At 40.6% G+C, this 13372-nt stretch overlaps 1 protein-coding gene across 1 annotated transcript in view; it reads left to right on the top strand.

Moving 5' to 3' along the window:
• The window catches only part of LOC115052102 (matrix metalloproteinase-17-like), a 55484-nt gene extending 43230 nt beyond the window's left edge, over nt 1-12254 (top strand). The window contains exons 5-10 of the mRNA XM_029516023.1: nt 821-997; nt 1693-1795; nt 3395-3477; nt 4571-4723; nt 5256-5513; nt 10585-12254. Coding sequence (XP_029371883.1) covers nt 821-997; nt 1693-1795; nt 3395-3477; nt 4571-4723; nt 5256-5513; nt 10585-10910 — 1100 coding nt within the window. The 3' untranslated portion in view covers nt 10911-12254. The remainder of the gene's footprint in view (nt 1-820; nt 998-1692; nt 1796-3394; nt 3478-4570; nt 4724-5255; nt 5514-10584) is intronic.
• The last annotated feature ends 1118 nt before the right edge of the window (nt 12255-13372 follow it).

The raw sequence follows: 13372 nt of genomic DNA, 5'->3' as shown, positions 1-13372 counted from the left end.
CCTTCCTTTTGTTCACCTTTCCTCTCTGCACCATGTGCTCCTGTAGATTAGAGCTGGCATTTGCCTCCTGAATACCCCGGGTGGATGCTGTAAGCACGAGTGCATGTCCCAGGCTGAGGCCAACATAAGGTTAACTGAATGCAGACTTGATCCTAGCCACCAAGGAACTCTAAGCTAGCTTGGCTTGACACGCAGGCTCTCCATACTTTTTGCAAATCCAAATCTCCAAGCCCTAGGTTTTGTCTTGCTTCGCAGAGCCAGACAAGGAGTTTTGGTGGCTTTTCCTTTTCTTTTTAGCTGAACATCGATCTTTAATAGCCTGCAGGCTCTTTGGGTGTCTTTCCGCACTCAGGTTTTGATTGGCAGCCCAGGGATTCAGGCAGTATTACCACAGTTATCTCGCCACACCACATGCCTAACAGCACTCAAAGCCTCCTGAGCTGTCTGTCATGCCTCTTAATTTGCATCATAAACAGATGAGTCCAAAAAGGATAAAATACCTGAGCGTGGGTTTGAGTGGGTCATGGAAGGCCACAGACTTTTAGCAGAGAGGTGACCTTGGCAAGTGTTGTCACCGTGTCGTCCCAAAGTCATTCGCAATAAATGCGTTTCACACATGGGTCAGGCACAAACTGCAGGTGGCACAATATATTAAACAACAGCATTTAACCCACAATAATGTGACTGGCAGGCCACTCTTAACTACAAAATAATGGTTATGATTAGCATTATAAACTACTGTAACCTATTTTCACCATGCTATTTGTTTTCCCTTCCCTCTGTCGTATTCTTGAAATACCTCTCCTGCTGTCTCCTTCAGACTCCCATGGCATGGACCTGTTTGCAGTAGCGGTCCATGAGTTCGGTCATGCCATCGGCCTGGTCCACACGTCAGCCATTGAGTCCATCATGAGGCCGTACTACCAGGGTCCAGTAGGAGACCCTCTGAAATACGACCTGCCTTATGAAGACAAGGTCCGCGTGTGGCAGCTCTACGGTAGGAGGGCAAATGTAGCCAACTTCCTGCCCTAAATGAGTGTAATTCTGTAAACCTGTCTTTATTTATTGGACATACATTATTCCATCATTGCTTACAATATTATATCATTATTTAGCATGCTGTGAGTATATGACTGGACAATTTCACTGCTTGCTCTTCAATCAGTGTGTGTATGTATGTGTGTTTAGGGATGAACTGCCCATATCTACACTCGCAGAATCTTCCTCTGCTCCACTGACCTGAGGTTCTGCTGTAATTATGTATGTTTCTCAGAGTAGGAGGAAATAGCCATTTGCTGGTGACAGCCCAGTAAACTGAAGGTATAGAGAACTCCTTGGGCAGTAAGCAGCTGATGAGCTCTGTAGAGCGAAGTTATTGATTTAATGAAAACATGGATGGAGTTAATTGGACTTGGTTATGGCACAAGACCTTATCACGCCATTCCCCGATACAGGAAATAGCAGTGTGAGAAAAGAGAATGATCAACATAAGAGGAGGATGAACTGCAGGAATAAATGGTGAGGGACTATGAATCAAATCAAAGTGAAGTAGAGCGAAGTATGTGAAATAAAAGAGATAAAACGGAATTGCACACAGCATATGCCAACTTATATGGTGGTACAGAATGGGAAAATAATGATAGTAATGAAAAATGTTTAAATTCTTCTAACCATTTGATCTTATTTTTGTAGGAGTGAGAGACTCAGTTTCCCACACCAACCGGCCTGTAAACCCCTCCCAGACAGCTGAGCCTCCTGTCCTGCTTGATCTTCCTGAGAACAGATCCACTGTCCTGTAAGTAAAGACAACCAGTTTCTTTGACATGCAGTATAAAGTTTTAAAACGATACTGCATAAAAAAAAATAAATAAATAAATAAATTTCAACAACTCCTTCAACAATCCTGCAATCTTGAACTCAAGGAGCTATTTTTGGGCTTTGGTAAAATGCAGTGACCCTGCATCACCGATGCAGCAGAAAGCAAATCTTTTCCATCATTCACTCACACTGTAAATCCCACTCAACATGACAGCGACTGCCAGGTTTGCTGCAGAGAGGAGTGTCAATAAAAATCAGATAACACAGTGCTATTTTGGTATCAATGGAAAAAGTGACGCATGCTCCACAGGTGGCTCTTGATAGGTCTTATGCCTTCAACTGGCAAAGCTGCTCATGCACATTTCACCTGTACTGTTTCAAGGTTCTGTGCATCCCTTCATTACACATATCGGATAACAATGTGACTATACTGAAGTTGCAACAGTAAAAGAAGTTGAGCTGCAGCCATAATAACAATAAATCCTTAATGGTCCTCAGACCGATGGTATTAACTGCACCTGTATTGGATCTTGTTATAGAAAGATTTCTGTTTTTCAGACGTTTCCCTGTACATCAGCGTAATTATTTTGTGATTGTTTTTTAATTTTCTTATTTTCTTTCTACTTTGAATCAGAAACAAGGTAATGAACCCATGAAGGAATATTCTACAATCACTGTAGAATTAGTTTTTTGGACATTGATCTGAAAATATAAAGTGCCAACAAAGTAAATTAGCTAAGAGGCCAAGAGTGAATTTGGGAGCCTGCCTGTCTAATTAAGTAATTCCCTGAGGCAAGTTGGGCAGCTATCAGCCAGTTGTTTTGTTTTGTTTTTTTTTAGATTATAAGGGATAATTAGACTTAATTTTATCCATTTATGTAATTTGAATGTACATAAACACGCTCGAGCACACACCCAAACCAAAAGTGTTCATCTTAAAGTAGTCCCCAAGAGGTCCAAGCCACTCCACAGAAATGTTTTCATAATGGAGACCTACCATTTAAATGACTTTCAGGAAATAGAACACTCTAGGAAACAATGAGGTGCCATCTGAAAAGGCAGTGGTGGGATGTTTTCTAGTTTCAGACTTGGTTTCCATCATCATTTCACTCTGGCTCCATCAGATCTTTATGTGTAAAAGAAAAGCTGCATTAGAGCCTGACAAGGACGACAGCAATAGCTGCTAGGCAGTGATCTTTGTTGATGACGTAAGGCCTGGTGGGCTCCTGCTCTCAGCCCACGTGGTGCTAATGGTGTGAATATTACCAGGCCAGCCACATCAATACTTTCAATCACGTATAAACCTCTGGAATAAATGAGGAACCTCCACCTGTCAATTTGAAAGCATCGGCAAAATTGAAATAGTCTGGTTTCAACCGTCTACGCGTCAAGTCACAGTGGATGACCCAAAATCTAGACACATGGAAAAATTCAAATCAAATTTAAAAAAAAAAAAAAAAGCTACATTTTGGCTTATACATTACAAAAACAAGTTGAAAGAAAAAAAAATGTATTAATGTCCAGTTTTATATGTAAAGTTACATTTCTTCTTTCCTACTTCTTTCACATCTCTCAGGCTGGCGCGAGATGCCCCAGACAGATGCTCCAGTCACTTTGATGCAGTGGCCCAGATACGAGGCGAGGCCTTCTTTTTCAAAGGTACAGCTCAGCTGCACAAAGGATGCAACGTTTCTTGCACAGCAAGCGACTTCAGTATGTTGTTGTAATTCATTTTGATTAAAATAAAAAGAAATTCATTCCAAAATGTCCATGTTTCTCGACAACAACCTGCGCCGTAAAAAAAAGTCTCTGCTTTGACCGTTTTGGAGCCACGCATTATCTTGTGGCTGCACTTTGTTTTATTATATTCGTAATTTAATGTCACCAGGGGGGATCCATGCAATCATATTGTCTTGTCAGTGTTGCTTTTTTCTGACGCTTGATTGATTACTGAATCACTCTGAACACTGCCTGTCCTTCACTTAATCAAGAATTCCTCATTTTCTGAACATATTCTGAAATGCGCCATGTGGATAAGCTGCTGATGGCTGATGATGATTTTGACCCTGAGGCAGTCCATGCTTTGTCATAAAGACACAAAGTTTGGTTGCTGCTGATAAAATCTCAAACAAACCAGTGAGAACATGAGCAATCTTCCTCTTCTCTCAGCTCCGTGTCTCCTCTTTTTTTTCTTTCTCACTCTTTGCTGCCATGAGTCCTTATCATTTCCAAGGTTTCATATCACTGTTTGACACCCTGACTCGCTGATGCTCACACCTTCCCCGTCGCACAATTGGTTTCTGGTGCACAATAATTTATCCCCCAATGAATATTGCACCCGGGCAGCACAGCGGCATAGTTGATAGGGCTGCTGCCCCACAATAAGAAGGTCACGGGTTAGATTCTCAGGCCTGGGGCCTTTCTGTGTGATGTTTGCATGTTCTCCCCATGTCTGTGTGGGTTTCCTCCAGGTACTCCGGTTTCCTCCCACCATCCAAAGACATCATGTTTGGGTTCATTGGTGACTCTAAATTGCCCTTAGGTCTGAGTGTGAGTGGTTGTTCATCTCTGTCTGTAATGGACTAGTGACCAGGGTGTAACCCTCCCCCAATGTGAGCTGTGATTGGCTCCAGCAACCCCCCACCTAGTTTTGGATAACCTGTGGAAGATGGATGAATGAATGAATATTGAATGCAAGTAAAATAACCAACAACACTGTGCTCCTAATGCAAATGTGTGCTCTTCCTCCCAGGGAAGTACTTCTGGAGACTAACTCGGGAGAAGCACCTGGTGTCTCTGCGTCCGGCTCAGATCCATCGCTTCTGGAGGGGCCTCCCAACAAATCTGGACAGTGTAGATGCCGTGTACGAGAGGCCTGGAGACCACAAAATAGTCTTTTTCAAAGGTGCAGAACGAAAACCACTCTGGTTCAGTGATGTCAGTGAGGATCTGCAATCACATATTTTAGTTTCTGTCCTCTCTACTTCTATCACAAGTATAATAATGAATCACAAATAAGCATAGTTTTAAATGACAGCACATTCAGAACATTTTTTTTTAACTGCTGAAGACCCATTGACTTTTTATAATGTGATTCATCTGCACTAAAAAAGGCCTGATGAAAAGTGACAAGCTTCCTTAGAATGTGGGACAGGAAACTGTGGCACCTCTCTTCCATGAGAGATTTGGCAGAAGAAGCACAGATTGAATTAAATCAACAGAGCTACAGAAACAAGGGCAGCATTTGATAAGATTTAAAACAGCTTTCCTGACAGAGAGCATTTGTCTCTAGCTCTATGACTAAAATGTCCTTTGCAAATTTTGCAGGTCTCACATCTTTTCAAGTCTATCTTCTCAAGAGGATAAATTTTCTACTATGTGTGATGCTTTGAAAGTGCAGACTGTTAAGCAGGTTTTTCTCCATTCATCTTCTTCAGGTCTAAAGTACTGGGTGTTCAAAGACAATAACGTGGAAGAAGGTTACCCTCGGCCCATCAGTGACTTTGGCCTCCCCCTGGAAGGTATAGACGCAGCATTTGTTTGGCTACACAACGACAAAACCTACTTCTTCAAGGATAACCACTACTGGCGCTACGATGACCACCTGAGGCGCATGGATCTGGGCTACCCTAAAGACAGCACGCTCTGGAAGGGGCTACCACCACAGCTGGATGACGCCATGAGGTGGTCTGATGGTGAGGAACCTTGAAAAGCGTCGCTCTTTGATTTCCTTTGGCCAAATAATCTAGATAAGAGATTTCATCATCATTCAAACTAGAGCTTGCCATGATGATGGCAAAAATCAGACCAGATCAATTCTCTTTCTGCTTCAAAGACACGGCAACGTCTTCAAAGAACTTCCTGAGATAATAAAGCTGTCATCCTGGTGTTGGGATATTCCATAAAATATATTATCAAGACCACCAAAAGTGATCTATCACCTGGAGTGAAAAGGTGTGTAGATGGAAGCCAGCGAGATATTTTGACCTCTTCCGTCTTGATTAAAAATGTATTATGGAGACACTCTGATTGATTACATTCAATGCAGAAATGATGAATCACCACAGTCTGTTTCTTCCAGCGATAAATTATCGTATTTCTCGGAGAAATATAGAGCGGAAGCACTCAACCAGCGTATCAGACCACTGGTACTTTTGGTATTTCTGGTGCCTAAGGCAAGACCGTGCAATATCCTTCTCAGAGGAAATCCTCAGAGAGGAACGAACTAAGGGAGAAATATGGGACAAGAATGAAACAATTATGCAAGTGAGCAAACATTCAGCTTCAAGGCTTGAATAAAGTGGTACAGGCTGAGATTATGATTCTGAGGCAACTTCTTAGGAGTAGTTAAACATTGTAGTTTTTAGCTGTGCTAGTGGCAAGGCTCAAGGGGAGACAATGTGAGTCCATAACTTCCAGACCTCCACAGTTAGTGAGTGACTTTTAAAGCCAATTTGGGCCCACATCACGTGACTTTTCCGTTAACATGATAGCAGGTTGATGTTTTGGCTCAACATCAAATGTCTCGACAGCTGTTAAATTCCATTGACATATGTCAAAGATATTCATGGTGCCCAGGGAATTTAGCCTAAGGACTTTGATTTTTGACTGGCCGGCGACACCAGCGTGAATGTCAGTTAAAGTTTTTACTTCGTCTCAGTGTTTTTCTCAACGATTTGGATGTTGGACTTTCAGTCATGGTCTCCAGAGGTTTTACCTTAATGTATTTTGGTGACTTCTCTCTTGTGTCATCATGAGGCTTACATCTGCGGTTTTGAGTGAGACAGCTGAATGACAACTGAAATTTCATACCGCTGTTCCCATCCTTCACAGTATGATCTCTGTGTGCCCAATGCTTCAGCTGTTAGGATCAAATGTTTCTGTTTACCATTAAATTCTCGTAAAACAAGCTCTCTTCAGCCTCAACTTGGTGCACAATTGTACTGAGCTGAAAATGCCCAGTTAAAATGCAGTACAATTATGTTAATGGTGAAAAACATCAGCATAGGGTTATCACTGTGTACAGTCACATGCTGGCCGAAGTGCAAGCTAACAAAGCTAACACATGAATGCAGACTGCTGGCAACCTTTAACACTGTTACAAATAATAAGTTCTATCATTGGGATTTTTACATGCTATTCATTTATATTTATATAATGAGAAATAAACTCTTAACATGGCTTTCAGTGGCAGTTCAGCTATATTTTAAGTTTGCTGTCATCCAACAACAGTGAAATGCACTTACCATTATTCTCACTAAATGTCGAAGAATAGTTTGATAAAGTTTTATTATTAGTTTAATCGCTCATTGACAATTCAACTGAATTTTTTTGAGAGTCATTGAATTCACAACAGTCAACATTTTATTTTTATTTTTATTTTGTTTTCCTTTATTTGGTAGGCCCTGCTCACATCTATGGACAAATTGTATTTGTTGGCATAGCTGCAGTGTGCAGATTGGAGGCACATTTGCATTTGATAGTTTCTATATGTGTGTGTGTGTTGTGTGCCAAAATGTTTTTTAGGTGTTTTTTTTTTTTTGTTTGTTTGTTTGTTTTGTTTTTCACCTTTATCTGTTATTTTACGTAACACACATGGTCTTTTCTGCCAACTCTCTGCTTCACATTGACACAGTCAAACACATTCAAACCTTGGAGCTAGCCCAGTGTAATCACAGCAAGCAGCTCCACTCTAGCAGCTGAGTGTCAAGGTCACAGCGCCTGCTTCTATAAAACCACCATAGCCCCAGTCATTCCATCACGTATGTATGCTGATGAGAAGTGCAAAGAGTTCTTTATTTATTTGAGGAAATTTGTGCACATTTCTGCTGGGTTGATTTCTGGGTGTATAGTGATACGGGTGGCTCTAGTTATAAAAATAACTTTAAAAATAATCATCGAGTCCCGTTATTTGAGACCAGTCTCATTGGGAGCCAGGATGTTTTTAATCTCCCCCTTGCAGCCTGTGAATACAAGGAAGCCCTTTCCCTGTCAGGTGTTTAGCGGTTTGTCTTCTGTCTTCTGAGCTTGTAGACTCAGAGGTCTTGCTCCAAGCTCTTTGATGTGAACGTGCATATATGTGTGTGTGTGTGTGTGTGTGTGTGGACGCTCATGTGTGAGAGGACAAGCCAATTGCACAGTCCCTACTCTTGTTCGCCCCCAGCCATTATCACCACAGGGCCTGGAAGGGTAAACTTGGAAAACGGCATGCACAAGTGTACATAGAAAGACCATGGGGCCTGGAAACTGGAGCCACATCAAAGTCTGCCTTCTGTTTGTGTCACCGGCTCAGGATGAATACAAAAAGGAAAGCGATAGAAGCAGACAGGAGGGGAGAAAAGAGTGATATGGCAGCTTGAAGACGAGGGAATGTGCAGTGACTTCTTGTGAAAACGGAATGGAAAAGAGAGCAGGAGGGAAGGAAGAAAAGAGAGACAGCGCGAATCCAGACAAGAGGATATATGGGGACACCTGAGGACAAAGATAAAAACAACCAAAGCAAAATAAAAGATGTTAGAAAGATACATTTGGCTTGACTCAGAGGACAAATGGAGAAATCACTGAGACAGAAAAAGGCAGCAAAACCACAGAGAGGCTGCTGTAGAGGGGAAAAAAAGGCAAAGAGTATTAATGTAGCTGTAATAGTGATAATAATCATTGCTGCTGACACCAGTATGACATCCGGGAATAGTTAAGCATTTTAGTCATAAATAGGAAAACTGAATTTCTCAGTTATTAATATTATCTTTAACCTGTAGAGGAGGTTCACATAAAAGCAATATCATTTGAGAGTTGAAGTCACAACCTCAGTTGCCGTAAAGGTGACAAGTAAAGCATTTCAAATTTCCGCCTCTTTGAACACGCCCTGTACTACTGATTAAAATCAGAACAAAAGACCTGTCTCTTTAAGTTTGCACCTTTCCTCCTAGTATACAGGTAGCACTTCCTACTGCAGTATTGCTGCATTATTTATTTTTTTTTAGTCAATGCTGAAATCCAGTGGTCTCAAGTTGGCATTAGAAGTCAACTGAATACTCAGGTTACTCTCCATCTTTCTTTTTCTTCTTATTTACTCATGTCACTGTTATTTATTTCGATGCCTGGTGGATGCAAAGCTCATCCTACAATACTGCAGGATAATATCCATTGTAATGCAAAATCTACTGTAGCTCAATTTCAAGTATTTCAGCACAAGAAAAGACAGTGATGGCGTCTGGTGAACACTGAACAATTTTGACGAAAGATGAATTTTCAATGCTTTGTTTTTGTAAACTGATATTTTAAGTAGCACATAGCGTGTTATATTTTCTTTTTACTCCAACAGTGCCTATTTAGTATTGTTGTGCCCCTAATTAACCTCAGGATCCTAAAACGCTTGGGTGAAGGGGGGTACGCTTCAATAATGAGCAGAGGGCACAGTGCAATTATGATGTCAAGACTGCTGTGATCTGCACTGTCCAACAGAGACCTGATTAAATTACACTGAATTTGGTGTACCTATAAAACCTTTTATGTGTGTTGTTTTAGCCTTTAAATATTACATGAGTGTTTGAGAATCATTGATACTGACAGTAATTGTATGAAAAAAAAAAAAATGTGTGTTATACTTGTTTATCTGTAAATTAATACACCAGCAGGTAGTAAATACACAATTTCGTGAATCAATCCGTAGATAAATAATTGCATCTTAAAATCATTTTGAAAATACGATTTCAAAAAGAAAAAGGCATAAACCGCTGGATTCTCAAAATGAACTAAGAATACTGATTTTATTCAGCCTTTTTTTCCCCTGCAGTGTGTAGGTGTACTTTTCCTATTTATATTTTTATTTTTACCTTTTTGTATTTTTTTATTTGAAGTAACGCTCTAGGTTTAGCATTTCATTTGTAAATTCTGTAAAGTTTCTAAGTTGTTATTTATTTCCTTAATCAGTTAGTTACTGCAAGTTAAGGCAGTTCAATTATTCATTCTTCTAATGTGTGTGCTCTATCGTGCAGCTAACGCTCCAAAAGTCAAAAGTTATTGGCTATAAACCAGATTTTTTTAACTTTCACTAGTTTATACAAGCAACATCTGCCCCTATATGACTGGTTTACATCATCTATTGTAGTTTATCTTTAACTTTTGCAGAAGGAATGGCGCGTACCAACCAAAAAAACAACTACGAATACTGTTCTACAACAGCAGATATGGGCGCAATGTTTATCTGAGCACACTGAGCATTGTACAGCTTTGAGTCTGTGACATGATATTTTCTGGAGACAGTAAGAGGAAAGTAGCTGGAGGTCACACAGGTAAAAATACAGGAAACAGCACTGAACCAGTGGTACTATTTTCTACCGTAAGAAAAACCAGGGAAACTAGTTTTTATAAAAAGTGTAGTTGTTATGCTTCAGAAAAACATCCATAATAGTTAACTGGTGTGGACTCAATTATCCCACCGTGCAACACAACGGTTGAAATTCATATTGAATAAAATGATATCATTTCCATGATGGATGTGTTTCTTCTAGAATCCTAATTATTCTCACAGCATCACAAAGGTGTGGGGTTAGGTTATAACAGTGTGAAAGCACCAAATATACTGTAAACACCTTCCACTCTGGATCACTGAATCACAAGATGAATGCCCTCGCTTTTTTTTTTTAATCCTGTTGTGTATTTCAGATGAGAGAAAAATGACTCTGTACCCTGCTTGGACATTAAAGTAAAAATATCCCTGTTGCACAGATACTAACACAAACCCACTGCCTCTCCCCTCCATAGGCTCGTCCTATTTCTTCAAGGGGAAGGAGTACTGGCGAGTGCCCGGCAGTGACATGGAGGCGGAGCCAGGATACCCCCGGCTCATCGCTAAGGACTGGCTGCTGTGCACCGAGATGCAGGCGGACTCTCCAGACACAGAGCCCAAAAGCACAGAGACCAGAGTCAATGGGCACCACCACCCGGACCACGCAGAGAACGGCTACGAGGTGTGCTCCTGCACTTCTGACACCGCCTCGCCTTTGGGCGTCCACCCGGCCCCATCTCCCATCTGGCTGCTGCTGCCACTCTGGACGCTCTCACTGGCCCTCCACTCTGAACTGCTATGATGCAAAAACAAGGGACAAACTTCCTGAGCTGAATGCTGGAGGGCCAGTCGACAGTCGGTTCAACCAACAACTGGAATATTTTTATTTTATCATATCATTTGGTATCTTTTTGCCCAAATTTCACCGTTATTTATTTTACATGACATTTGTGGTCACAGCCAACTAAAGTAATCTGTTCACGCATCAACCCACTCACAATTCTTTACAGAGCCGTTGTTGAATAGTCAACCTGCCTCAATTATGTAATGAAAAGAGTATTTTTTCTCAAGAGGAGCAGATTTACAGCAACAAAGTTTTAGATACAAGAAGATGAAAAGCATCCTGGATTGTAGGCAGGTACAAACGAGAACAGCACTCCAAAACATAAACACACGGTTGCCTATTTTTTAAAGTTGCAGCAGAATCTTTATTACAAGGTTGTTTCATACAATATATATATATATATATATATATAAGGACAACAAACAAACAAAAAAACCTGCTATCCTCTGGTGGAATCAAGCCATGCAGATGGTTCATTTTTCATGTCATAATTTGTTTCTGCACCCCATACAATACACGTGCAAGGACTCGTGCTTGTAATGTTCAACACATGGAAAAATATATGATTTTTCAACTTAGCAGAAACCTGCCTGTGGAAAACAATATCAGCATTGCTCTTGATAATCCAGTGAATTTATAGGGACAATTTTCTTTCGCCTTTGTTATTATTGGATGTCTCCAAGTAAACCCAGAGCTCAGCGCATCGCATGATACCACCACAGGAAAGTGAGGAAATGTTGGGGGGGTTTTGTAAACGGTGGAACTGACCTGTTAATAAACTGCTGAATGCACACATATCCATCCAGGTTTGATCTGAAGTCTGAAACAGCTCGACCTACTTGCTTGTGATAAGCGTGAATGTTTTGGCTCCAGCTCAGTGTGAAAACTTCTTACTGCAAGAGCTAGACAGATGCAAGGATGATGAGGCGGTTGAACTCATCCACTCGTTTCCAAAATCCCTCAATTCTACTCCAAGGTGAGGACTCATGAACGTATTTCCACATGTTGATTATTTCCTGGGTGAACACCATTACCTGTTTTGGATTTAATTGTTTTGTTTTTTTGTGTCAATTTCACAATGAAATAATAATCTCATTTATTTTACATTGCTTTAATCAGGTAATAGAGTTCATAGAGACTTCTGTGACTGTCAGTCAGTTTCCTTCACAGCCCATGCTTCTGAAGATGAGTCACAACATGGCCTCTGGATTTATTCTTGCTGTAAAGATATATTTACCTATAGACGGATATATTTGAGTTGAAGGGTTCTGCAGTTGTTGCATAACCAAGTGGACTGTATATTTCGAGCTGTTTTTTCTAATGTAAAATATTTTTGTAGAAAAATTAAAAAAAAAAATAAAAAAAAAAAAAATCTGAATGATTCTGTTGGCCAAGTGTGGTCATATGAGTTCAGATCAGACAGATTATTTACAGTGCACAGTGTTCCAGCTGTGAGAGCTGAATGTGTAATTATTTTGCGTCATTGAAATTGTTCCCAGGCTTGAAGACAGATTAAGGTAACATGACAGCTTGCAGACACCAACTGCGAAATGTTCTCCATCTCGCTGATGCTCTTAAGCGTGTTTTCTCTTGTAACGGTCACCGCTGCTCATCACAAATGTAAACCCCATTGTGTCAATTACACTGCACACACAAGCAAAACACACACACGCACACGAGTGTTGGCCAGGGATTATACAGCCCATGTTTCCTGAGGAAAGAAAAATAAGAATAGTGATGTTGCCTAATGCAAAAATATTCACCGACTGAAATTTGCCTAATCCAGAGATCAAAGTCAACAGGATGTCAGGCCTGTCAGTTCTCTCTCTCTCTCACACGCACACACACACACACACAATGCATCACAACAACACCACAAATTTGCTGTTCCAATATATTACACACATAAGTAATGTCGCACTCATCAACTGGAATCAATATTTATATATCTACAAAGGTCTTTGTGTTTGTAGGTTTTTTCCACCCGAAGGCTGCAAATGAATCCCCGCCATAATGGTGCAGACCTAAAACTTCATGCTATTTTGAGGTAAGGTGAAGTCTAAAATTTTAAAAAGTCGCTCAAACAGTATTTCTGCCAAAAGCAGCAGTTTTTCTCCCGCTTCTTGACACACTCGAGTGGTATTAATTAATTGGCGAGGCTCAGCAACCACCAAGAGAGCACCTGCACCCACAGGCAAACAAATCACAATGGCTCCCTTTATAGCTGTGCATTCTGTTTAGGAAGATGTCATTAACAGACTAATTACATATTTCATTTTGACATAAGGGGTGTTTTAGAAAGTAACAAAAGTGATTTTAAAGATACAAGCACCTGCAATAAAATAGTTGCATCATCCAAGGAGCTTCTTGACATGCTGTGCTCTCACTTTGATTGAGCCTCCAGATGGGCCAGGCAGAAC

This window comes from Echeneis naucrates, chromosome 12, assembly GCF_900963305.1.
Source record: "Echeneis naucrates chromosome 12, fEcheNa1.1, whole genome shotgun sequence".
Classification (NCBI taxonomy): Eukaryota; Metazoa; Chordata; class Actinopteri; order Carangiformes; family Echeneidae; genus Echeneis; species Echeneis naucrates.
Note: the sequence above shows the minus strand (reverse complement) of the source record. Positions and strands in the feature narration are given on the sequence as shown.